The sequence below is a fragment of the Rhinopithecus roxellana genome, chromosome 9 (assembly GCF_007565055.1).
Source record: "Rhinopithecus roxellana isolate Shanxi Qingling chromosome 9, ASM756505v1, whole genome shotgun sequence".
Taxonomy (NCBI): Eukaryota; Metazoa; Chordata; class Mammalia; order Primates; family Cercopithecidae; genus Rhinopithecus; species Rhinopithecus roxellana.
Genome location: NC_044557.1, coordinates 117,090,760 through 117,117,350, shown reverse-complemented (window position 1 = coordinate 117,117,350; position 26,591 = coordinate 117,090,760). Strand labels below are relative to the sequence as shown.

General features: G+C 39.1%; 1 protein-coding gene across 14 annotated transcripts in view; it reads left to right on the top strand.

The window, feature by feature from the left end:
• Positions 1–26,591, top strand: part of STAU2 (staufen double-stranded RNA binding protein 2) — a 348,991-nt gene that overhangs the window by 40,939 nt on the left and 281,461 nt on the right. For 13 of the 14 annotated variants that reach the window (XM_030937273.1, XM_030937277.1, XM_030937275.1 and 10 more), the window contains one exon: positions 18,689–18,848. In XM_030937273.1, the coding sequence (XP_030793133.1) occupies positions 18,689–18,848 (160 nt within the window). Of the gene's footprint in view, positions 1–17,646; positions 17,736–18,688; positions 18,849–26,591 lie in introns of those variants that run through there. The other variant, XM_030937268.1, reaches the window with a different exon arrangement.

The window sequence follows — 26,591 nt, the reverse complement described above, 5'->3', positions numbered from 1 at the left end:
TCTGGTAAGAAAAATTTAAACCTAGTTTTAACTCATTAATTTTCTTGGGGCGGGGCGTGGTGACTCATGCCTGTAATCCCAGAAATTTGGGAGGGCGAGGCGGGAGGATCACTTGAGGTCAGGAGTTTGAGAACAGCATGGCCAACATGGCAAAACACCGTCTTTGCTAAAAATACAAAAATTAGCCAGGGTGTGGTGGCATGTGCCTATAATCCCACCTACTTGGGAGGCTGAGGCAGGAGAATTGCTTGAACCTGGCAAGTGGAGGTTGCAGTGAGCCAAGATCATACCACTGCACTCCAGTTTGGGCTACAGAGTGAGACTCGGTCTCAAAAAAAATTTTTTTTTTTTTTTTGTTGGTACTTCATTTATATAGCAATTCACACACATACTACACATACGCTGACATATGTGGTAAGTGGTTCTCATCTTTGGCTGTTAATTGGAATCATTTTGGGAGCTTTAAAAAATACTTATGGCCGGGCGCGGTGGCTCAAGCCTGTAATCCCAGCACTTTGGGAGGCCGAGACGGGCGGATCACGAGGTCAGGAGATCGAGACCATCCTGGCTAACACGGTGAAACCCCGTCTCTACTAAAAATACAAAAAATCTAGCCGGGCGAGGTGGCGGGCGCCTGTAGTCCCAGCTACTCGGGAGGCTGAGGCAGGAGAATGGCGTAAACCCGGGAGGCGGAGCTTGCAGTGAGCTGAGATCCGGCCACTGCACTCCAGCCCGGGCGACAGAGCAAGACTCCGTCTCAAAAAAAAAAAAAAAAAAAAAAAAAAAAAAAAAAAAAAAAAAAAAAAAAATACTTATGCCTGAGTCTCATCCCCTTAATTTAATCAGTCTTGGGTGAAGCCCACATATCAGGAATTTTTTAAAGCTCTGAAATGAAAGTACAACCAGAGTTGGGAAACGCAGGACAGAGGTTAATGTCTTCAGTGTGGTATGGAATTATCTTCTCATATATCATGCTGACAGGTAGTGACCTATCTTACATTTATGTGCTTTCCTCTTTCCCCCATTGAGTATCACAGATTCTGAACAACTTTTAATATGTGACTATTAAAAAAATAATTATTTTAATCTTTGCCTTGCCTTCTTTTATTTTTCTGCTCAGTTTTTAATTGAACTCTGAAACAAGTTAGTATACCTTATAATAATGGGAGTTATTATAATATTGCTTTGTTTCCTAGGTACCTGTATACAGTTATTTTTTCTACAGATTATTGTTTTGGTTTGCTCAAATCTCAAAAGAAGGCTGTTTTAATTAGAATATGAGGAAGAGAGCCATGAATAACATACAATGGTATTTTCTTCTTTTCCATTATTTTCCTATTCTGATAATTTGTTGGTAGGCATGGCTAAGTTTCAAGTAAATTGCACTAGTGCTGATACTTTGAGATGGTTTACTTTGGAATGGGTATCACTGAGGGAGGTAGTGTCATTCACCGGCCCTGAAGCCAAATAGTCTTTAAAAAAAAATCTTTGTTAGAGTTGCCCAGCTTGATCTTTGCCCTTCATTGCCCAGCTTGTGTGACCTTGAACAACTAATTTAAAGTCTCAGTTTTCTTATCTGTAAATGGAGTAATATAATACTCATAAAGTGGTATAATGGAGTGACGATTTGTAAGTTCTTAAGCATTGTGTTGATGATGGAGGTACTCAAATAATTATATCATTGCTTATTAGTCATATATAGGACTAAAACAACCACTTAGTAAAAGGTCTGTTGAGTACTTACTATGTGACAGGCACTGTTCCTGCGCTGAAAATAAATAAGGTGCATATCATGCTGTTAGGAGCTTTGTCTCATAACATTCATTATGAAACCCACCAACATCTTAAGATCTTACTTTTGCCTGTAATCCCAGCACTTTGGGAGGCCAAGGTGGGCAGATTATAAGGTCAGGAGATCAAGATGATCCTGGTCAAAATGGTGAAACCCTGTCTCCACTAAAACTATAAAAATTAGCTGGCCATGGTGGCATGCGCCTTTAGTCCCAGCTACTTGGGAGACTGAGGCAGGAGAATTGCTTGAATGTGGGAGGTGGAAGTTGCCGTGAGCCGAGATCGCACCACTGCACTCCAGCCTGGTGACAGAGGGATACTCTATCTCAAACAAACAAACAAACAAACAAAAAACAAAAACAAAAAAATAATTTTAGTTTATTATGAAAAATTTGAAATAGACACCAATGTTAAACTTCAACATTATCAATATTTTGCCAAGATAAATTTATTTACCACCCCCTACCCACTTTTTTCAACTGAAGTTTTTTAAAGAATTATGTCTGTTCACTCATAAGTGCTTTGGTATGCATCTGTAACTGATAAGGACCTTTAAAAAAATTGCCCACTGCACCGTCATTATGAGTAGATTAATAAGCCCAAATATTATGTAATACATCATCTGTATCCATCTTTACTAGACTTAAAAATGTCTTTTTACATTTGCTTTATTCAAATAGGGTCCAAACAAGGATTGTGTATTACATTTGGTAGCTATGTCTCTTTGGACTCTTTTATTTATTAATACTAACACTCCCTTTATCCCCATCCCATCTTTCCTATGACATTGATTTGTTGCAGAAATAGAGTAATTTGTCCTATAAAATGTTCTACATCTTGAATTTGGCTGATTGTATGTAGGGATTGTTATATGAGGGGATTTCATCAATTGGATGCGTATCGAGCTAGAACAGAGATTTTGAGCTGTAGGATGTGCCTCTTGAATACATAATTTTCAGACACGATGAAATCATCATTTTCTTTTTTTTTTTTTTTTTTTTTTTTGAGACGGAGTCTAGCTCTGTCGCCCAGGCTGGAGTGCAGTGGCGCGATCTCGGCTCACTGCAAGCTCCGCCTCCCGGGTTTACGCCATTCTCCTGCCTCAGCCTCCCGAGTAGCTGGGACTACAGGCGCCCGCCTCCTCGCCCGGCTAGTTTTTTTTGTATTTTTTAGTAGAGACGGGGTTTCACCGTGTAGACCAGGATGGTCTCGATCTCCTGACCCTCGTGATCCACCCGTCTCGGCCTCCCACAGTGCTGGGATTACAGGCTTGAGCCACCGCGCCCGGCCCATCATTTTCTTTCTATGTACATTTGCAGTGGAAGTATAGGATAAGAGAGTAAGGATAGTGGAAGGGAAATGTAGTAAAGAGTCGTGAGAGAGAATATACTAAAAAGATGGGAGAACATTTTTTGAAGCAGTGCAAACTGATTTCTTTCATAATTTAACCCATGCCAAAAGTATTGTTTCTGCTTTATATCTATGTGGAAAAAAAAGAACAAACATTTCCAGTGTCCCACAGAATTTTTTTGTTCCTTGTTGTAATCATCTCTCTTTGTACCTGGGACCCCACACAGCTACTAGTCTGCTTTCTGTGACTATAGATTAGTTTGCAGTTTCTATTCTTTCTTTTTTTTTTTTTTTTGAGACGGAGTCTCGCTCTGTCGCCCAGACTGGAGTGCAGTGGCCGGATCTCAGCTCACTGCAAGCTCCACCTCCGGGGTTTACGCCATTCTCTTGCCTCAGCCTCCCGAGTAGCTGGGACTACAGGCGCCCGCCACCTCGCCCGGCTAGTTTTTTGTATTTTTTTTAGTAGAGACGGGGTTTCACCGTGTTAGCCAGGATGGTCTCGATCTCCTGACCTCGTGATCCGCCCGTCTCGGCCTCCCAAAGTGCTGGGATTACAGGCTTGAGCCACCGCGCCCGGCCTAGTTTGCAGTTTCTAAAACTATATAAATGTAATCATATAGTGGTATGTACTCCTACCAGACTATTTTCACTTAGCATAGTTATTTTGAGTTTGCTCATGTTTTTTGTGTGTCAGTATTTCTTCCTTTTTATTATTGAGTAGTAGTCCATTATGTGGATATAGCACACTTCGTTTTTTGGATATTCATCTGTTGATGCATATTTTGATTGTTTTTAGCTTTTAGCTATTATAATAAAGCTAATTTGAACATCTGTATACAAGTCTTCATATAGACATTGTATTAGTCCATTCTTGTGTTGCTATAAATACCTGAGACTGGCTAATTTATAAGAAAAGAGGTTTAGTTAGCTCATGGTTCTGCAGGCTCTACAGGAAGCATAGTAGCATCTGCTTTTGGGGGGGCCTCAGGATGCTTCCAATAATGGTGGAAATAAAAGGCATGTCATATGGTAAAAGCAGGAGCAATGTGGGGATTGGGTGGGGTGGGGGTCCCACACACTTTTATATGACCAGATCTCATGAGAACTCACTATTGTGAGGACAGTAGCAAGGGATGGCACTAAACCATTCATGAGAAATCCACCCCCATGATCCAGTCTCCAGACCCCACCTCCAACATTGGGGATTACAATCCAACATGAAATTTGGTGGGGACACAGACCCAAACCATATCAGACATATATTACCTTTTCTCTTTCTCTATTTTATTTTCTCTGTTTCTTTGGTAATAAGAGTGCCAGGAACATATTGCAGATGCATGTTTAACTTTTTAAGACATTGCCAGATTTTTTTTGCGAAGGTAGTTGTACCATTTTACATTCTCCTCAGCGGTGTATGAGCGTTCTAGTTTTTCTGCCCCCTTGCCTACAGGTTATATAGTCAGCCTTTGTAATTTTAGCCATTCTAATAGATATGTGGTGGTATCTCATTGTGGTTTCAGTTTGCACTTCCGTAGTGACTGATAATGTTGGCCATCTTTTTGTGCGTTTGTCATCAGTGTGTACCTTTAGTGAAGTGTCTCTTCAGATCTTTGCCCATTATTTTTTATTGGGTTGTTTGTTTTATTATTCAGTTTTGAGAGTTCTTTATTCTGTTGTTTGGTGCATATGTTTATAGTTGTTTTATCTTCTTGATGAATTGACCCTTTTATCAGTAATAATGTTCTTTGTCTCTTTTTTAATTAAAAATTATTTTTTAATTTTTGTGGGTACATAGTAGGTATATATATTTATGAGGTGTATATATTTATGTGGTACATGAGATATTTTGGTATCTCATGTATACAATGCATACAATGTATTTGGTACGTTGCATGTACCAAAATATCTATGTGAAAAAAAGACATAGATAAAAAAAAAGACAAACATTTCCATTGTCTCACAAAATTTTCTCATTCTTTGTTGTAATCATCTCTCTTTGTACCTGAGACCCCAGGCAGCTACTAATCTTTTTTTCACATAGATATTTCACATAGATTAGACATGCAGTGCATAACAATCACATAATGGAAATTGGGTATCCAAAGCCTCAAGCATTTATCCTTTGTGTTACAAACAATCTAATTATACTCTTTTCGTTATTTTAAAGTGTAAAATTAAATTATTATTGACTATCGTCCCCCTGTGTGCTGCTGTCAAATATTAGGTCTTATCCATTCTTTCTATTTTTTTTTGGTACCCATTAACCATCATCCCATCCCCTCATCCTCCCTGCTACTTTTCCCAGTCTCTAGTAACCATCCTTCTATTCTCTCTCTCTGTGAATTCAATTGTTTTGATTTTTAGAGCTCACAAATAAGTGAGAACATGCAATGTTTGTCTTTCTGTGCCTGGCTTATTTCACTTAACATAGTGACCTCCAGTTCTATTCATGTTATTGCAAATGACAGGATCTCATTCTTTTTTAATGGCTGAATAGTACTCCATTGTGTATAAATACCACTCTTTATCCATTCATCTGTTGATGGACATTTAGGTTGATTCCAAATCTTAGCTATTGTAAGCACTCCTAACAAACATGGGAGTGCAGATATCTCTTCAATATATGATTTCTTTTCTTTTGGGAATATACTCAGCAGTGGGATTGCTGGGTTGTATGGTAGTTCTATTTTCAGTTTTTTGAGGAACCTCCAAACTGTTCTCTATAATGGTTGTACTAATTTACATTCCTACTAACAACGTATGAGGGTACCCTTTTCTTCACATCCTTGCCAGCATTTATTATTGCCTGACTTTTGGAAAAAGCCATTTTAACTTAAGCAAGATGGTGTCTCAGTGTAGTTTTGTTTTGTATTTCTCTGATGATCAGTGATGTTGAGCATCTTTTCGTATACCTGTTTGCTGTTTAAATTGGATTAGATTTTTTTTTCCTGTAGAGTTATTTGAGCTTCTTATATATTCTGATTATTAATACCTTGTCAGATGGATAGTTTGCACATATTTCTCTCCCATTCTGTGGGTTGTTTCTTCACTTTGTTGACTGTTTCCTTTGCTGTGCAGAAGGTTTTTAACTTGATGTAATCCCATTTGTCCATTTTTGCCTGTGATTGTGGGGTGTTACTCAGGAAATGTTTACTCACTCCCGTGTCCTGAAGATTTTCCCCAATGTTTTCTTGTAATAGTTTCATAGTTTGCGGTCTTAGATTTAAGTCTTTAATCCATTTTGATTTGATTTTTTTGTATATGGCAGTAGATAGGGGTCTAGTTTCATTTTTCTGCATATGGATGTCCAGATTTCCCAGTACTATTTATTGAAGAGACTGTTTTTTCCCCAGTGTATGTTCTTGACACCATTGTCGAAAATGAGTTCATTGTAGGTGTGTGGATTTGTTTCTGGATTCTCTATTCTGTTTCGTCGGTCTGTGTGTCTGTTTTTATGCCAGTACCATTTTGTTTTGGTTTCTATAGCTCTGTAGTGTAATTTGAAGTCAGGTAATGTGGTCCCTCCAGTTATGTTCTTTTTGCTCGGGATAGCTTGGCTATTCTGGGTCTTTTGTGAATTCCATATAAATTTTAGGATTGTGTTTTCTATTTTTCTGAAGAGTGTCATTGATATTTTGATAGAGATTGCGTTGAGTCTATAGGTTGCTTTGATTCTTCCAATTTATTTTTTTGTGTTCTCTTCAGTTTCTTTCATCAGTGTTTTGTAATTTTTATTGTAGAGATTTTGCACTTCCTTGGTTGAGTTAATTCGTAGGTATTAAATTTTATTTAAGGCTATTATAAATGGGATTACTTTTTTGATTTCTTTTTCAGATTGTTCACTGTTGGCATATAGAAATGCTACTGATTTAGTATGTTTATTTTGTATCTTGCAACTTTACTAAATTTGTTTATTTTTCTAATAGTTTTTTGTTGGACTCTTTAGGTTTTTTTAAAATATAAGATCATATCATCTGCAAACAATGATAATTTTACTTCTTCTTTTCCAATTTGGATGCCCTTTCTTTCTTTCTCTTGTCTGATTGCTCTAGCTAGTACTTTCAGTATTATTTTGAATAACAGTGGTGAAAGTGGGCATCTTTGTTGTGTTACAGACCTAAGAGGAAAGGCTCATTATGATACTAGTTGTGGATCTGTCATATATGGCTTTTATTATGTTCAGGCATGTTCCTTTTATACCAGTTATTTGAGAGTTTTCATCACGAAGCGATGTTGAACTTTTATCAGATGCTTTTTTGGCATCAATTGAAATGTATGGTTTTTGTCCTTCATTTTGTTGATATAATTTGTCACATTGATTGGTTTCTTGCATCCCTGTGATAAATCCCACTTGGTAGTGATGAATGATCTTTTAAATGTATTGTTGGATTAGGTTTGCTAGTATTTTGTTGAGAGTTTTGGCATCAATATTCATCAGAGATATTGGTCTATAGGGTTTTTTTTTTTCTTTTTTTCTTTTTTTTTGATGTGTGTTTGGTTTTTGGTATCAGGGTAATACTGGCCTCATAGAATGAGTTTGGGAGCATTCTCTCCTCCTCTGTTTTTCGGAGTAGTTTGAGTAGGATTGGTATTAGTTCCACTTTAAATATTTGATAGAATTCAGCAGTGAAGCTATTGGGTCCCGGCCTTTTCTTTACTGGGAAAGTTTTCATTACTGCTTTGATCTCCTCACTTGTTACTGGTCTGCTCAGGTTTTGGATTTCTTCCTGGTTCAATCTTTGTAGGGTGTATGTGTCTAGGAATTTGTCTGTTTCTTCAAGATTTTTCAATTTTTTGGCATATAGTTGCTCATAGTAGTTGCTAATGATCCTTTGAATTTCTGTTGTATCAGTTGTAATGTCTCCTTTTTCATCTATGGTTTTATTTACTTGGGCCTTCTTTTTTTCTTAGTCTGGCTAAAGGTTTGTCAATTATGTTTATCTTCTCAAACACCAACTTTTTGTTTTATTGATCTTGTATCATTTTTTCATTTCAAATTTATTTCTGCTCTGATCTTTATTATTTCTTTTCTTCTACTAATTTTGAGCTTGGTTTGCTGTTATTTTTCTAGTTTTAACTTTAAGGTGCATTGTTAGATTGTTTGTTTGAAATTTTTCCAGTTTTTTTTTTTTTTTTTTTTTTTTTTTTTTTTTTTTTTTTTTTTGAGACGGAGTCTTGCTCTGCCGCCCAGGTTGGAGTGCAGTGGCCGGCTCTCAGCTCACTGCAAGCTCCGCCTCCCGGGTTCACGCCATTCTCCTGTCTCAGCCTCCCGAGTAGCTGGGACTACAGGCGCCCGCCTCGTCGCCCGGCTAGTTTTTTGTATTTTTTAGTAGAGACGGGGTTTCACCGTATTAGCCAGGATGGTCTCGATCTCCTGACCTCGTGATCCGCCCGTCTCGGCCTCCCAAAGTGCTGGGATTACAGGCTTGAGCCACCGCGCCCGGCCTTTTCCAGTTTTTTGATGTAGGTGCATATAGCTGTAAGCTTCCATCTGAATACTGCCTTTGCTGTATCCTGTAGGCTTTGGTTTATCATTTGTTTCAAGAAATTTTTCAATTCCCTTCTTAATTTCTTCATTGAAGTGGTCATTCAGGAGCATATTGTTTAATTCTCATGTGTTTGTGTAGTTTCCAAAATTCCTCTTGTTACTGATTCGTAGTTTTATTCCATTGCGGTCAGTGAAGATGCTCAATATTAATTCAGGTTTTCTTTCTTTCTCTCTTTCTTTCCTTCTTTCTTTCCTTCCTTCCTTCCTTCCTTCCTTCCTTCCTTCCTTCCTTCCTTCCTTCCTTCCTTCCTTCCTTCCTTCCTTCCTTCCTTTCTTTCTTTCTTTTTCTTTCTTTCTCTTTCTCTCTCTCTTTCTCTCTCTCTCTTTCTCCTTCCTTCCTTCCTTCCTTCCTTCCTTCCTTCCTTCCTTCCTTCCTTCCTTCCTTCCTTCCTCCCTTCCTCCCTTCCTCCCTTCTTCCCTTTCTTTCCTTTCTTTCCTTTTCCTTTCTTCCTTTCTTTCCTTTTCCTTTCTTCCTTTCTTTCCTTTTCCTTTCTTCCTTTCTTTCCTTCCTTTCTTTCTTTTCTGTGTTTTAAGACTTATTTTGTGACCTAACATGGTTTATCCTTGAGAATGATCTATGTGTTGAGGAGAAAAATGTGTATTCTGCAGTCTTTGGATGAAATGTGTAAATATTTATTAGATCCATTTTGTCTAGAGTGCAGAATAACTCTGATGTTTCTTTGTTGATTTTCTTTCTGGGAGTGCAGTGCTGAAAGTGGGGTGTTGAAGTCTCCAGCTGTTGTATTGGGGTCTGTCTTTCTCTTTTGCTCTAATAATATTTGCTTAATGTATCTGAGTGCTCCAGTGTTGGTTGTGTATATATTTACAATTGTTATATCCTCTTGCTGAATTGACCCCTTTATCATTATGTAATGACCTTTTTTTGTCTCTCCTTAGAGTTTTTGTCTTTAAATCTATACTCCTTTTTCTGATACGAGTATAGCTATGTCTGCTCTTTTTTTGTTTCCATTGCCATGGAATATGTTTTTCCATCCCTCTCTTTTCCGTCTATGTGTGTCTTCATAGGTGGGGTGTTTCTTGTAGGCAACAGATCATTTGGATCTTGTTTGTGCCTCCATTCAGCTACTCTTTGTCTTTTGACTGATGAGTTTAGTTCATTTACATTCAGTGTTATTATTGCTGAGTAGGAACTTTCTCCTGCCATTTTGTTACTTGTGTTCTGGTGGTTTTTGGTCTTTTCTTCCTTCTTTCCTTTCTTCCTGTGTTCTTTTTAGTGAAAGGATTTTCTGTGGTGGTATGCTTTAATTTATTGCTTTTTTTTTGTGTGTGTGTATCTGTTGTATGTTTTTTGATTCAACGTTACCATGAGGCTTACAGATGCTATCTTTTTAAAATTAAATTTTTTTATTTTTTTAAAATTTTATTATTATTTTTTTTGAGACAGAGTATTGCTCTGTCTCCCAGGCTGGAGTGCAGTGGCGTGATCTTGGCTCACCGCAATCTCTGCCTCCCAGGTTCAAGTGATTCTCATGCCTCAGCCTCCCGAGTAGCTGGGGTTACATGTGTGCTCCACTACGCCTGACTAATTTTTCTATTTTTAGTAGAGATGGGGTTTCGCTGTGATGGCAAGTCTGGTCTCAAACTCCTGGCCTCAAGCAATCCACCTGCCTCGGCCTCCCAAAGTACTGGGATTACAGGTGTGAGCCACTGCGCCGGTGCAAATACTATCTTATAACCCATTATTTTAAACTGATGACAGCTTAACACAATTGCATAAAGAAACTTGCAAAAAGAAAGTTAATAAAAACTCTACCCTTTAACTTTGTCCCTGCTGTCTGCTTTTTGACTTTTTGTTGTTTCCCTTTATGTCTTACTTCACTATTTCTTGAAAAGTTGTTGTAGCTGTTATTTTTGATTGATTCATTATTTCATCTTTCTACTTCAGTTAAGAGTACTTTATACACCACAGGTACAGTGTTATACTCTTTTGTATTTTTCTATATGCTTACCATTACCAGTGAGTTTTGTACCTTCAGATGATTTCTTCTTTCATTAATATCCTTTTCTTTCAGATTGAAAAATTCCCTTTAGCATTTCTTGTAGAACAAGTCTGGTGTTGATGAAATCCCTGGGATTTTGTTTGTCTGGGGAAGTCTTTATCTCCCCTTCATACTTAAAGGATATTTTCACTAGATATACTATTCTAGGTGAAAGTTTTTTTCCTTCAGCGCTTAAAATATGTCTTGCCACACTCTCCTAACCTTTAAGGTTTCCACTGAAAAGTCTGCTGCCAATTAGCTGGGTGTGGTGGTGCACACCTGTAATTCCAGCTACTCGGGAGGCTGAGGCAGGATAATTGCCTGAACCCGGGAGGTGGAGATTGTAGCGAGCCAAGATCCCAAGATCGTGTCACTGCACTCCAGCCTGGGTGACAGAGTGAGACTCTGTTTCAAAACAAAACAGAACAAACGAAAAAACCAAAGTCTGCTGCCAATTGTATTGGAGCTCCATTGTATGTTATTTATTTCTTTTGTCTGGCTGTTTTTAGGATCCTTTCTTTATCTTTGACCTTTGGGAATTTGATTCTTAAATGCTTTGAGGTAGTCTTCATTGGGTTAAATCTGCTTGGTGTTCTATAACCTTCTTGTATTTGAATGTTGTTATCATTCTGGTTTGGGAAATTCTCTGTTATTATCCCTTTGAATAAACCTTCTACTTTTACCTCTTTTTCTACCTTTTCTTTAAGGCCAGTAAATCTTAGATTTGCCCATTTAGGCTATTTTCTAGATGTTTTTGGTGTGCTTCATTGCTTTTTGTTTTCTTTTGTCTTTTCTAACTGTGTAATTTCAAATAGCCTGTCTTCAAGCTCACTAATTCTTTCTTCTTAATCAGTTCTGTTAAGAGACTTTGATGTAGTCCACATCATGTCAGTTGCATTTTAACAGTTGCATTTTAAGCTTGATTCTTTTTAGTTTTGATCTCTTTGTCAAATTTATCTGATAAAAATTCCGAATTCCCTTTCTGTGTTGTCTTGAATTTTTTTGAGTTTCCTCAAAACAGCTATTTTGAATTATCTGCCTGAAACGTCATATATCTCTCTTTTTCCAGGTTTGATCCCTTGTGCTTTATATTAGTTCGTTTGGTTAGGTCATGTTTTCCTGAATGGTGCTGATGGTTGTAGATACTGGTTGGTGTCTGGGCTTTAGACAGTTAGGTATTTACTGTAGTCTTCGGAGTCTGAGCTTGTTTATGCCTGTCCTTGGGAAGGCTTTCCAGGAATTTGAAGGGACTTGGGCCCCGATCCCAACAATGCTGTGGCTTTTGGAGACTTGTTAGAGGTACAGCCTTGGCAACCTTGGATAAGATCTGGAAGAATTCTCAGGATTACCAGGCAGAGATTGTTGCTCTTTTTCCTTACTTTCTCCCAAACAAGTGCTAAGTCACTTGGAATTGGGGGTGTGGTGATGCAGGCACCTCTGTGGTCATCATCCTGGGATTGCTGTGGGTTAGACCTGAAGCCAGCACAGCACTGGCCTTGCCCAAGGCCCTTCCCTTCAGGGTGGCGGGTTTTTCCCCGGGCTCCAGGTGTGTCCAGAGATGCTGTCTGAGAGCCAGGGATTGGAATCAAAAACCTTAGCAATTTACCTGATGTTTTCTTCTATTGTGGCTAAGCTGGCACTCAATCCATAATACAAAGGTTCTCCCACTCTTCCCTCCCCTTTCCACAGGCACAGGACCCTCTCCTTGTGGCCACCAACACCACCACTGGTCCATGGGCTCACCCTTCAGGGCAGTGGACTCCCTGAAGTAGATCTGGAAATGCTGTCCAGTGTAGATGTGGACTCGGGGACCCCAAGAGCCTGCTTTTTGCTCTTCCCCACTGTGGCTGAGCTGGTACCTAGGGCACAAGACAGTGATCCCTTTACTTTTTCCTCTACTTTTCTTAAACAGGAATCTTTCACCATAGCCACCACAGCTGGGAATGTGCTGGGTCACCCCTGAAACCAGCACATGTCAGAGCCCAGGACCCACTGCATACTCCCTGGGTATCAGTGGTGATTATTCAGGACCCATTGGTTCTTTGGTCAGCAGGTAATGAATCCTGCCAGGATTGAGTTCTTACCTTCAAGGCAGTGGGTTCCTTTCTGGCCCATGGTGTGTCTACAGATGGTGTCTTGGAGCTAGGACCTGGAATGGGGGCCTCACGGCTCTGCCTGGTGCCTTATCCTATGGTGGCTTAGCTGATATCCAAAATGCAAGATAAGGTTCTCTTTTTTCTTTCCTCTCCTTAAGCAGAAGGAAGTAGACACTTTTGCTGTTACAAGTTGCACTGCCTGGGGTTAGGGGAGGGATGGCATAAGCACTCCCTTAGCCATTCCAGCTGGTGTCTCCCTAGGTTGTGTGCCATCCTAGTTCACTGTAAGCCCAGCCTCACACTAGGAGTTGCCTAGAAGTATAGTCTCGTGTCCTAGACTGCCTTTCAAATTTATCTGGGACCCTGGAGCACTTCAGCCTGTGGTGGCAAGTCTTGCCAAGAAATTCAAGTTCCAACTGCTATGATGGGCAATTCCCCTCCGGTTCGTGCTGGTCCAGATCCTCCCTCCCTATGCAGGTGCTGGCTGAGCCCAGCATGTCTTCATTGTCTGCTGTGCCAGGGCAGCACTGAGTTTAATGTACTGTTTTCCAATGCTGTGCTCTCCTTTCTCAAAGTGTACAGATTTTCACTCCACACCACATAGCTGCTGCTGGGAGTGTGGGAGAGGGTTGGTGTTGGCAATTCAGGACTCTCCTACCCTCCTCAATGCCTCTTTTGGCAATATGAAGTTAAAGCCAGGTACTGTTACTGTCCACCTGATTTTTGTTTCTTGTAATGGTGCTTTTCTGTGTCCATAGTTGTTAAAATTTGGTGTTCCAGTGGGAGTGATGAATGGTATAGGCTTCTATTCCATCATCTTGCTCCACCCTCCTCTGTAATTTTACTCTACCCTGCTCTGTAATTTTACCCAGTGAACATACTTTGTGTGTGGTCTGAATTCTTTGTATTTATTGAGACTTATTTTATGGCCCAGAAAATGGTCTGTCTTGGTAAATGCTCTGTGAACAATAGAGAACAAGTGTATATTCTACTTTTCTTGGTTGGAGTATTCTAACAGTGTTGATCAGATTGTGTTAGCTGATGGTGTTGTTCAACTGTACTATATTCTTGGTGATTTTTTTTTTTTTTTGCTTGTATCAGTTTTTGATAAGGAGTATTAAATCTGACTTTAATTGTCAATTTTCTAGTTTAAGTTTTGTCAGTTTTTGCTTCGTTTATTTAAGCTGTGTTATTAGGTGCCTAAATGTTTAGGATAACAATGTCTTCTTAATTACTTTCTTTATTCATATGAAATGACCTTTGTTACCACTGGTAACAGTCTTTACTCTGGAATCCACTTAGTCTGATATATATAGCCATTCTAATTTCTCCTTGATTTATGTGAGTATATGTTTTTTGTCCTATTACTTTAAAACTGTATGTGCTTTTATATTTGAAGTACAGTTTTTTTTAGGTAGCATGTAGTTTGATTTTACATTTTATCTAGTTTGACAATCTCTGACTTTCAAATGGGGGCATTTACACCGTTTTGTCCTAATTTTCACAACTAACCATGTGTTCTTATTGGCCCCATTTCATTAAAGAGGTAAGAAACTGAAAGTTAGAAAGAATAATTGACTGCCCAGTGTTGTACATAGTAAATGGTCAAGCCGTGGCTTAAATTCATAAACAGTGTGTCTCCAGCATTCCGTCTTAAAACTACTAAACTTTTACTGTAGTAGGAATCTTAAGAGAGATTTTTAGAAAAGCTTAGGATTGCCATTGGAAATACTTAAATTTTACAGAAAGTACATGTTGATGGTGGCGAGAATGGTAGTTTTAATGGGAAAGTCTGATATTAAGGGAACTGCTTTAAGATAGTAGAAAGAAATTTTTTTTTCTATACTTTCAACACCGCACTTAAATTTTTTTTTTTTAATTAAAAAATTCGTTTTCGAGATAAGGTCTTGCTCTGTTGCCCAGGCTGGAGTACAGTTGTGCAGTCATAGCTCACTGCAGCGTTGATCTCCTGGGCTCAAGGGATCCCCCTACTTCAGCCTTCTCAGCAGCCAATACTACAGGTGCACACCACCATGCCTGGAGAATATTTTACATTTTTAGTAGGGCCAAGCTCTTTCTGTGTTACCCAGGCTGGTCTCGAACTTCTGAGCTCAAGTGATCCTCCCACCTTGGCCTCCCAAAGTGCTAGGATTCCAGGCATAAGCCACCACACCTGGCTGTAACACTTCATTTCTGACACTAAATATGTGGGGTTTCTTCCCACGCCAGCAAATTCTCCAATTGTCCCCATACACTGACTGGATGGTCCTACTGTTTAACTAAATTCTGACACTAACCTCCCATGGTTAGTGTAGACCCTGCAGGTTAAGGGCTCAGTCCCACAACACTGCTCTCACCTCACATGACAGTCACAAATCTGGGTCTTCTAAACTTGTGACCAACTGGCTGTAAACCGGGGGTTCCCAGCACCCTCTTCTCAGGTTCCATAATTTGTTATGACAGCTCGCAAGACTCAGGGGGATGCATACTTATATTTGCTAGTTTTGTTATAAAGAATATTCTAAAGTATATAGGTGAACAGCCAGATAAAGAATACATAGAAGGGCTGGGCGCAGTGGCTCACGCCTGTAATCCCAGCACTTTGGGAGGCTGAGGCAGGTGGATCACGAGGTCAAGAGTTCGAGACCAGTCTGGCCAACATGGTGAAACCCCATCTGTACTAAAAATACAAAAATTAGCCGGGCGTGGTGGCGTGTGCCTGTGATCCCAGCTACTTGGGGGGCTGAGGCAGGAGAATCGCTTGAACCTGGGAGGTGGAGGTTGCAGTGAGCCGAGATTGTGCCACTGCACTCCTCCAGCCTGGGTGACAGAGCAAGACTCTATCTCTGGGGAAAAAAAAAAAGAAAAAGTACATAGGATGAAGTGTGTGAGAAGGGAAATGGAGCTTCCAAGCCCTGTCTGGGTGTGCCACCCTGCAGCACCTCAGTGTATTCACCAGCCTGCAAGCTTTTTGAACCCTATCTTTTAGGGATATTTATGGAGGCTCCATCACATAGTCATGATCGATTATTAACTCAGTTTCCAGCCCCTCTTTCCTCCATGGCGGATAGGAATGGAGTGGGGCTAAAAATGAAGTTTCTAACCATGGTTTCGTTTTTCTGGTGACTAGCCCTCAGACTAGCTCTCTATCCAGGGGCCTACCAAGAGTTGGCTCATTAGAATACAAATTTCCTATCACCCGGGAAATTCCAAGGAATTTAAGAGCTCTGTGTTAGAAATTGGGATCAAAGACCAAATATTAGAACAAAAATGCTCCTAGCTCTCCTGTCCCTCGAGAAATTACAAGGTTTTGGGAGCTCTGTGTTAGGAACCAGGGCTACAGACCAAATACATATTTCTTATATGCCACAGCTGGTGTTGTGATAGTTTAGGGGAGAGGTACTGATATTCTCCACTAAGACATTGGTGCATGTATATATCTTAGTATAAAGAAAGGAGGCCAGGTCTGAAAAACATTTAAGTTGAATCAATAGTTGTTAATTGGAAACAGGAGAGCAGGGAAGACCTCTCAAAGGTGTCTGGCTCATGAGATTGGGAAAATGGTGACATCTGGATGATTAGGAGGCAGGAAAGATTAGAGACAGGAGCTAAATGAAGTATACTGAGTCTGAGTATATAGGAGCCTTAGACTAAGGAGGTGACAATAGAAATTACAAGGAGAGTTATGAGATGTTAAATAAGCCTTTGGAAGGCAAGGATAAAGGAAACTAATGAGGTTTGAACCTGAACTGTTGGGAGATAATGGATGAAACATTTTGAGGTATGAACTGATTTGGACCGGGTAGAGTGGAGGAGGCAATGTTTTGTTTGACCTTTTACCTCTTGAGTTTCTGGAAATACCAAGTAGACAATTAGATTTATGTGATTGTTGTTTAGCAGAGGTCAGATCTGGAGACATGCAGAGTAAATTTAATATGCTTTCCTGATGCAATCAGGAATCTCAAGGTCATTTATTTGGGTATTTCTGTTTTCAAGCATATGAGCTATATGTAAGATTATATATATTATATATATCATGTGAAACCTTCAAACTTTCTTATTTTTGGCAAAGTTCTTTGTTAAATACCAAAATTTGAAGGAAAACAAAGAGCTAGTCATTGAAAAATCATTGTGAAACCAGAGAGATATCAAAGATACATTTTAGATATATATTTTAAACTGAATTAGAATAAAAGAAAAATTAATCACTTTAAACAGGTATGTTTATGTTGTGAATTTCAAATGACAAATCCCAATTCTCTATTTTGAATAATTAAAAATCTACAAAAAAAAATGGAAAGGGGGTGTAATAGACACTCATGTATGTTTTAGATTCACTGATTGTTAATTTATTTGCCACATTTGCTACATTACTTTATTTCTGGCTCCCTCTATATTGACATACACTTTTTCCTTGAACAATTTGAAAGTAAATTTCAGCTACCATGACACTTCACTCTTAAATACTTACATATCTATCTTGTAAGACTAAAGGCGTTCTTCTTCATAACCACAGTACTATTAATCACACAAGAAATTTAATGCTGGCTAAACCTATTACTTAATATATAGTTCTTAGTCACATTTCCCCAATTGTCCTCTAAATGTCCTTTATAGCTTTTTTTCCCCTTCCCATTTCAGATATAATCAAGGATCATGAGTTATATTTATCATGTCTTTTCATGTCTCTTTAATGTCCTCCCTGCCTTTTTTTTTTTTTTTTTTTTTTTTAAACCTTTTATGACATTGACATTTTTGGAGCCTAGGCCATTTGTTTTATAGAATATCCTGTAATTTAGATCTCTCTGATTGTTTCCCTATGATTAGATTCAGATTAAACATTTTTGGCCAAGATTACTACATGGTTATTGATGTGTACTTCTCATTGGATCGTATCGGGGGTACATGATGTCAATTTGCATGATTATTGGTGATGCTGACTTAGTAAAGGTATCTGATCTCCTTTCTGCAATAATACATATTTTTTGTAATTAATAAGTAATTTTAAGTTAATCCCTAGTATTCCTAGAAAGTAATAAGCAGTCTGGAGTAAAACCAATTATGTGCATATCATGTAACTTGATTCTAAATTTTAAAGGTGAAGAATAGGTTTGGGGGCTCATATGGAAATAGAGTGAGAATGGAATGTAGGACATGTGAGAGGAAGGATGTGTGTGAGATGAGGATGCACAGGTAGAGCCTTTGTGCCATGCTAAAACAGGAACAGTTGAAGGGTTTTAACCTGCTGTTAATTGGGGTGATGAAATTGGATTTGCGTTTTAGAAAGATAGTTTTAGCAGTAGGAAGAATATTATGTCCAAGCTAAAGATGATGAAAGGCTGGATCCAGTTGGCAGAGAGAGAAAGATTTGAGAAATATTTATGATGTTAAAATGGACAGAATTTAGTGATTGGCTCAATGTTTGTTGTGGAGATTCAGAGTTTTTTGTAGTATAATATTTAATAGAATTGCCTGACTCATTGCCTAGATTGTGCTAAATGTAACATTCAAGGAATTAGATTTTATAAATTATAGACACATGGTCTTTTGGCTTCTTTTACAGTTTTCTCTTATTCTTTGTACTTATTCTACTTTTTTGAGGACCATTTGAAGGACATTAACATTGTGATTCCATTTAGAGGAAAGATTGCTTCTCGATTTATTCTACCCAAAATGTACACCTAGGTCTGCTACTAAGCTTTTGGATAGGATAGAACAGAATTTGGTACTCTCTTAAAATTTCTTCACTAGGTAGAGTAAGATTTTGTTGCATATGATCTGTGTGTAAGGTCACCTCTAGCTCTAAAATTCTGATTCTATGATGTTTATTTTTCTCTCAGATAGCCCATTTTATTTCTTGGAAAATTCTTAATGTTTTCTTTGTCCATTTATGTTTTTCTAAGATGTTCTCAGTGCAGCTGAGTCTTGGTGAGCAGACATGGGAATCCGAAGGCAGCAGTATAAAGAAGGCTCAACAGGCTGTTGCCAATAAAGCTTTGACTGAATCTACGCTTCCCAAACCGGTTCAGAAGCCACCCAAAAGTAATGTTAACAATAACCCAGGTATGGCATTGACTCCTTCTGTTATGTTGTGTGCTATGTGTTCTGCTCGTTGTATGTTTCATTTATAGCAGGCCAGTAACAGAGTGAGCAAGTATTAATAGTACACATATGCCCATGCCTATACACACACACAGGCGGTAGCATAAAAATAACTGAAGGAGGTTTGGTGTGTTGGCTCATGCTTGTAATCCCAGCACTTTGGGAGGCCGAGGTGGGTGGATCACGTGAGGTCACGAGTTCGAGACCAGCCTGGCCAACATGGTGAAACCCTGTCTCTACTAAAAATCTCAGGTGGTCTGCCCACCTCGGCCTCCCAAAGTGCTGGGATTATAGGTGTGAGTCACCGAGCTTGGCTCTTGATATTCAGTTTAGAACATTTATTTGACATTTATTAAGAAACCCACAAATTTGGCTGGGAGCAGTGGCTCATGCCTGTAATCCTAGCACTTTGGGAGGCCGAGGTTGGCGGATCACAAGGTGAGGATTCCGAGACCAGTCTGGCCAGCATGGTGAAACCCCGTCTCTACTAAAAATACAAAAATTAGCTGGGCATGGTGGTGTGCACCCGTAGTCCCTGCTACTCAGGAGGCTGAGGCAGGAGAATTGCTTGAACCTGGCAGGCGGGGGTTGGAGTGAGCCGAGATCGCACCACTAGGCTCCAGGCTGGGTGACAGAGCAAGACTCTGTCTCAGAAAAAAAGAAACCCCACCACAAACTCCCCAAACCACCTGCATGTAAAATACTGCTAAGTAAATGACTGTTCTCATTTTAAGCTCCTAAGAATAATTTTCAAGAGTTGTTCTCATTGTATACAATACCAACAACATTATATATATATATATTTTTTAAATTATTTCTATAGTTTTTGGGGAACAGGTGGTGTTTGGTTATATTGATAAATTCTTCAGTGATGATTTCTGAGATTTTGTTGCACCCATCACCCATGCAGTGTATGCTGCACCCAATGCATAGTCTTTTACTCCTCATCCCTCTCCCAACCTTCCCTCAGAGTCCCCAAAGTCCATTGTATCTTTTTTTTTTGAGATGGAGTCTCGCTCTGTCACCAGGCTGGAGCGTAGTTGTGCGATCTTGGCTCACTGCAGCCTCTGCCTCCTGGGTTCAAGCAATTCTTCTGCCTCAGCCTCCCAAGTAGCTGGGACTAAAGGCATGTGCTCCCATGCCTGGCTGATTTTTTTTATTTTTAGTAGAGACGGAGTTTCACTGTTTTAGCCAGGATGGTCTCAATCTCCTGACCTCATGATCCACACACCCCGGCCTCCCAAAGTGCTGGGATTACAGGCGTGAGCCACTATGCCGGGCCTAATTTTTTTCGTATTTTTAGTAGAGACGGGGTTTCACCATGTTAGCCAGGATGGTCTCGATCTCCTGACCTTGTGATCCACCCACTTCGGCCTCCCAAAATGTTGGGATTACAGGTGTGAGCCACCATGCCTGACCCACTGTATCATTCTCAGTGCCTTTGTGTCCTTATAGCTTACCTTCCATTTATAAGTGAGAACATACTACATTTGGTTTTCCATTCCTGAGTTACTTTACTTAGAATAATGGTCTCCAACTCCATCCAGGTGGCTGTAAATGCCATTATTTCATTCCTTTTTATGGCTGAGTAGTATTCTGTGGTATATATGTACACCACATTTTCTTTATCCGTTCATTGATTGGTGGGCATTTGGGCTGGTTTTATGTTTTTGCAATTGTGAATTGTGCTGCTATAAACATGTATATACAAGTGTCTTTTTCATATGACTTCTTTTCCTCGGGTGGATGCCCAGTAGTGGGATTGCTGAATCAAACGGTAGTTCTCCTTTTAGTTCTTTAAAGATAATCTCCTTACTGTTTTCCATAGTGGTTGTACTAGCTGACATTCCCACCAGCAGTATAAAAGTGTTCCTTTTCGGCCGGGCATGGTGGCTCACGCCTGTAATCCCAGCACTTTGGGAGGCCGAGGTGGGTGGATCACGAGGTCAGGAGATCGAGACCATCCTGCCTAACATGGTGAAACCCCGTCTCTACTAAAAATACAAAAATAATTAGCCGGGCATGGTGGCGGGCGCCTGTAGTCCCAGCAACTTGGGAGGCTGAGGCAGGAGAATGGCGTGAACCTGGGAGGCGGAGCTTGCAGTGAGCTGAGATCTGGCCACTGCGCTCCAGCCAGCGACAGAGCGAGACTCCCTCTCAAAAAAAGAAAAAAAAGTGTTTCTTTTCACCACATCCACACCAACATCCATTATTTTTTTATTTTTAAATTATGGCCATTCTTGTAGGAGTAAGGTGGTGTATTAGTCTGTTCTCACACTGCTATAAAGAACTTCCTGAGACTGAGTAATTTATAAAGGAAAGGAAGTTTAATTGACTCACAGTTCTGTATGGCTGGGGAGGCCTCAGGAAACTTACAGTCATGGTGAAAGGTGAAGGGGAGGCAGGCACCTTCTTCATAAGGTGGCAAGAAAGAAAGTGACTGAAGGAGGAACTTGCCAAACGTACAAAAAATCAGATCTCATGAGAACTCAGTCACTACCATGAGAACAGCAAGGGGGAAACCGCCCCCATGATTCAAATTCCCTCCACCTTGTCTCTCCCTTGACACATGGGAATTATGGGGATTGCAATTCAAGATGAGATTTGGTTGGGGACACAGCCAAACCATATCAGCTGGTTTTGCATTGTGGTTTTGATTTACATTTCCCTGATAATTTGTGATGTTGAACACTTTTTCATATGTTTGTTGGCCGTTTGTGTATTTTCTTTTGAGAACTGTCTATTCATATCCTTAGCTCACTTTTCGATGGCATTATTTTTTTCTTGCTGATTTGAGTTCCTTGTAGATTCTGGGTATTAGTCCTTTGTCAGATACATATTTTGTGAAGATTTTCTCCCACTCTATGGGTTGTGTGTTTACTCTGCTGATTATTTATTTTACTGTGCAGAAACTTTTTAGTTTAACTAAGTCCCATCTGTTTATCTTTGTTTTTGTTGCATTTGCTTTTGGGTTCTTGGTCATGAAGCTTTTGCCTAAGCCAGTGTCTAGAAGAGTTTTTCCAATGTTGTCTTCTAGAATTTTTATGGTTTCAGGTCTTAGAAAGTCTTTGATCCATCTTGAGTTGATTTTTGTATAAGGTGAGAAATGAGGATCCAGTTTCATTCTTCTCCATGTGACTTGCCAATTATCCCAGCACCATTTGTTGAAAATATAAAGTGGGGAAAGTGTCCTTTCCCCACTTTATATTTTTTGTTTGCTGTGATGAAAATCAGTTGGCTGTAAGTATTGGGCTTTATTTCTGAGTTCTCTATTCAGTGCCATTGGTCTATATGCCTATTTTTATAGCAGTATAGTGCTGTTTTGGAGACTATAGCCTTATAATATAGTATCAAGTCAGGTAATGTGATGCTTCCAGATTTGCTCATTATGCTTAGTCTTGCTTTGGTTATGTGGGCTCTTTTTTGGTTCCATATGAATTGTTTTTTCTAGTTTTGTTGTTTTTTCTAGTTCTGTGAAAAATGATGATGGTATTTCGATGGGAATTGAATAGAATTTGTAGATTGCTTTTGGCAGTATGGTATTTCCACAATATTGATTCTACCCATCCAAGAGTTGGGGATGTGTTTCTATTTGTTTGTATCCTCTGTGATTTCTTTCAGCGGTATTTTGTAGTTTTGTTGTAGCGTTCTTTCCACTTTCTTTGTTAGGTATATTCCTAAGTATTTTATTTTTTTTGGCAGCTATTGTGAAAGGGATTGAGTTCTTGATTTGATTCTCAGCTTGGTCACTTTTGGTGTATAGCGGAGCTACTGATTTGTGTACATTTATTTTGTATCTTGAAACTTTACTGAATTCATTTATCAGATCTAGGAGCTTTTTGGTTGAGTCTTTACGGTTTCCTAGGTATACAATCATATCATCAGTGAACAGCAACAGTTTGACTTCTTCTTTATCGATTTGGGTGCCCTTTATTTCTTTCTCTTGTCGATTGTTCCAGCTAGGACTTCCAGTACTGTGTTGAATAGAAGTGGTAAAATTGGGCATCCTTGTTTTGTTCCAGTTCTCAGGGGGAATGCTTTCAACTTGTCCCCTGTTCAGTATAATGTTGGCTGTGGATTTGTTATAGATGCTTTTATTACCTTAAGGTATGTCCCTTCTATGCCGATTCTGCTGAGGATTTTAATCATATAGGGATGCTGGATTTTGTCAAATGTTTTTTCTTTGTTGAGATGATCATGTGGTTTTTGTTTTTAATTCTGTTTATGTGGTGTATCACCTTTATTAACTTGTGGACATTAAACTATCCCTGCATCCCTGGTATGAAACCCACTTGTTCATGGTGAATTACCTTTTTTATATGCTATTGGATTCAGTTATCTTATATTTTGTTGAGGATTTTTGCATCTCTGTTCATCAGGGATATTGGTCTGTGGCTTTCTTTTTTTGTTACGTCCTTTCCTGTTTTTGGTATTAGGGTGATAATGACTTCATTGAATGATTTAGGGAGGATTTCTTCTTTCTCTGTCTTTTGGAATAGTGCCAATAAAATTAATACCATTTCTTTTTTGAAAGTCTGTTAGAATTCAGTTGTGAATCCGTCTGGTCCAAGGCTTTTTTTTATTGTTGCTGGCAGTTTTAAAATTACCATTTCAGTCTTGCTGTGGTCAGTTCAGAGTTTCTGTTTCTTCCTGGTTAATCTAGAAGAGTTGTATATTTCCAGGAATTTATCCAGCTCCTCTAGGTTTTCTAGTTTGTGTGTATAAAGGTGTTCATAGTAGCCTTGAATGATATTTTGTATTTCTGTGGTATCAGTTGTTATATCTCCTGTTTGTTTCTAATTGAGTTTATTTGGATCTTCTGTCTTCTTTTTTTGGTTAATCTTGCTAATGTTCTATCAATTTTGTTTATCTTTTCAAAGAACCAGCTTTTTGTTTTATTTATCTTTTGTATTTCTTTGTTTCAATTTCATTTAGTTCTGCTCTCATCTTTGTTATTTCTTTTCTTCTGCTGGGTTTGGTTTATTGTTTCTCTAGTTCTTGAGGTGTGACCTTAGATTGTCTTATTCGTGCTCTTTCAGACTTTTTCATGTAGGCGTTCAGTGCTGTAAACTTTGCTCTTAGCACCGCTTTTTCTGTGTCCCAGAGGTTTTGATAAACTGTGTCACGATTACCGTTCAGTTCAAATTTTTAAATTTCCATTTTGATTTCGTTGTTGACCCAACAATCATTCAGAAGCAGGTTATTTAATTTCCATGTATTTGCATGCTTTTGAGTGTTCCTTTTGCAGTTGATGTCCAATTTTATGCCACTGTGGTCTGAGAGGAGTACTTGATATAATTTTGATTTTCTTAAATATACTGTGACTTGTTTTGTGGCTTATCATGTGGTCTAACTTGGAATATGTTCCATGTGCTGATGAATAGATGGTGCATTCTGCAGTTGTTGGGTAGAATGTTCTGTATGTATCTGTTAAATCCATTTGTTGTAGGATATAGTTTAAGTCTGTTGTTTCTTTGTTGACTTTCTGTCTTGACGACCTGTCTGGTGCTGTCGGTGGAGTATTGAAGTCCCCCACTATTATTATGTTGCCCTCTGTCTCATTTATTAAGGTCTAGTAGTAATTGTTTTATAAATTGGGAGCTCCAGTGTTAGGTGCATTTATATTTAGGATTGTGATATTTTCCTGTTGGACTAGTCCTTTTATCATTATGTCATGTCCCTCTTTGTCTCTTTTAACTGCTGTTGCTTTAAAGTCTGTTTTATCTGATGTAAGAATAGCTACTCCTGCTGGCTTTTGGTGTCTGTTTGCATGAAATATCTCTTTCTACCCCTTTACCTTCAGTTTATGTGAGTCCTTATGTGTTAGGTGAGTGCCTTGAAAAAAGCAGATACTTGGTTGGTGGATTCTTATCCGTTCTGCCATTCTGTATCTTTTAAGTGGAGCATTTAGGCCATTTACATTCAACATTAGTATTGAGATGTGAGGTACTGTTTATTCTATTCATTGTGCTAGTTGTTGCCTGAATACCTTTTGTTTGTTTGTTTGTTTGTTTTTTCTCATTGTGTTATTGCTTTATAGACCCTGTGAGATTTGTGCTTTAAGGAGGTTCCATTTTGGTGTATTCTGAGGCTTTGTTTCAAGATTTAATAACTTCTTTAACAATTCTTGTAGTGCTGGCTTGGTAGTGGCAAATTCTCTCAGCGTTTGTTTGCCTGAAAAAGACTTTATCTTTCCTTCATGAATGAAGCTTAGTTTCACTGGATGTAAAATTCTTGACTGATAATTATTTTATTTAAGGAGGCTAAAGATAGGACCTCAGTCCCTTCTGACTTATAGATTTTATGCTGAGAAAGCTGCTATTTATTGGATAGGTTTTTCTTTATAGGTTAGCTGGTGCTTTTGCCTCACAGCTCTTAAGATTATTTCCTCTGACTTGAGTTTAGATAACCTGATTGACTGTGTGCCTAGGTGATGATCTTTTTGCGATGAATTCCTCGGGTGTTCCTTGACCTTCTTGTATTTGGATGTCTAGAGCTCTAGCAAGGCCAGGCAAGTTTTCCTCAATTATTCCCTCAAATAAGTTTTCCAAACTTTTAGATTTTTCTTCTTCTTCAGGAACACCAGTTATTCTTAGGTTTGGTCGTTTAACATAATCCTAAACTTCTTGGAGGCTTTGTTCATTTTTTTTAAAAATTATTTTTCCTGTGTCTGTGTCAGATTGGGTTAATTTGATTGGGCCTTGTCTTTGAGCTCTGAAGTTCTTTCTTCTGCTTGTTTAATTCTATTGGTGAAACTTTGCAGTATATTTTGCATGCCTCTAAGTTTGTCTTTCATTTTCAGAAGTTGTGACTGTTTTTTATTTATGGTTCTATTTCTCTGGAACTTTTTTTCATCCATATCTTGTATTATTTTAAAAATTTCTTTAAGTTACTTTTCACCTTTTTCTAGTGCCTCCTTGAGCTACTTAATAATCAACCTACCGAATTCTTTTTCTGGTAATTCAGATATTTATTCTTGGTTTCAGAGGCAAGATCTTGGACTCAGTGGCCGCTGTTCAGATTCTTTTATCCCACGGGGTGATCCCTTGATGTGGTTCTGTCCCCCTTCCCCTCTGAATGGGGCTTCCTGAGAGCTGGACTGCAGCGATGGTTATTTTTCTTCTGGGTCTAGGTACCCAGTGGAGCTATTGGACTCCAGGCTGGTATTGGGTAGTGTCTGCAGAAAAAGCATTTGCCCTAGGCTACAAGCCTTCCTGCTGAGAAAGCAAGCAGGGCTTTCAGGCCTTGCCCCTCCCTGCCTGCCATGGCTTCTGTTCTCATATCTGTACTTTCCATTGGCACCTTATTCCCCCCAACCCCGCCCAGATTCTGCCCAAGAAAATTTGCATTCGGTCAAAATTATTACAGCATTCAGCTAGAAGTCTTTCTCACTGTGGTACTTCCCCACTTCCACTGACTGCCCTCCCCAAAGACCCCTGTGAGATAAAAGTAAGAAAAAAAAATGGCTTCCCTGGGGACTGGAAGTGCCTACAGGGCTCTCTTACCACTGCTGCTTCTAGTTTTTTTGTTGGTTTTTTTTTTTTTTTTTTAGATGGAGTCTTGGTCTGTCGCCCAGGTTGGAGTGCAGTGGCGTTGATCTTGGCTCACTGCAGCCTCCGCCTCCTGGGCTCAAGCAATTCTCCTACCTCAGACTCCCAAGTAGCTGGGATTACAGGTGTGCACCACCATGCCCAGCTAATATAT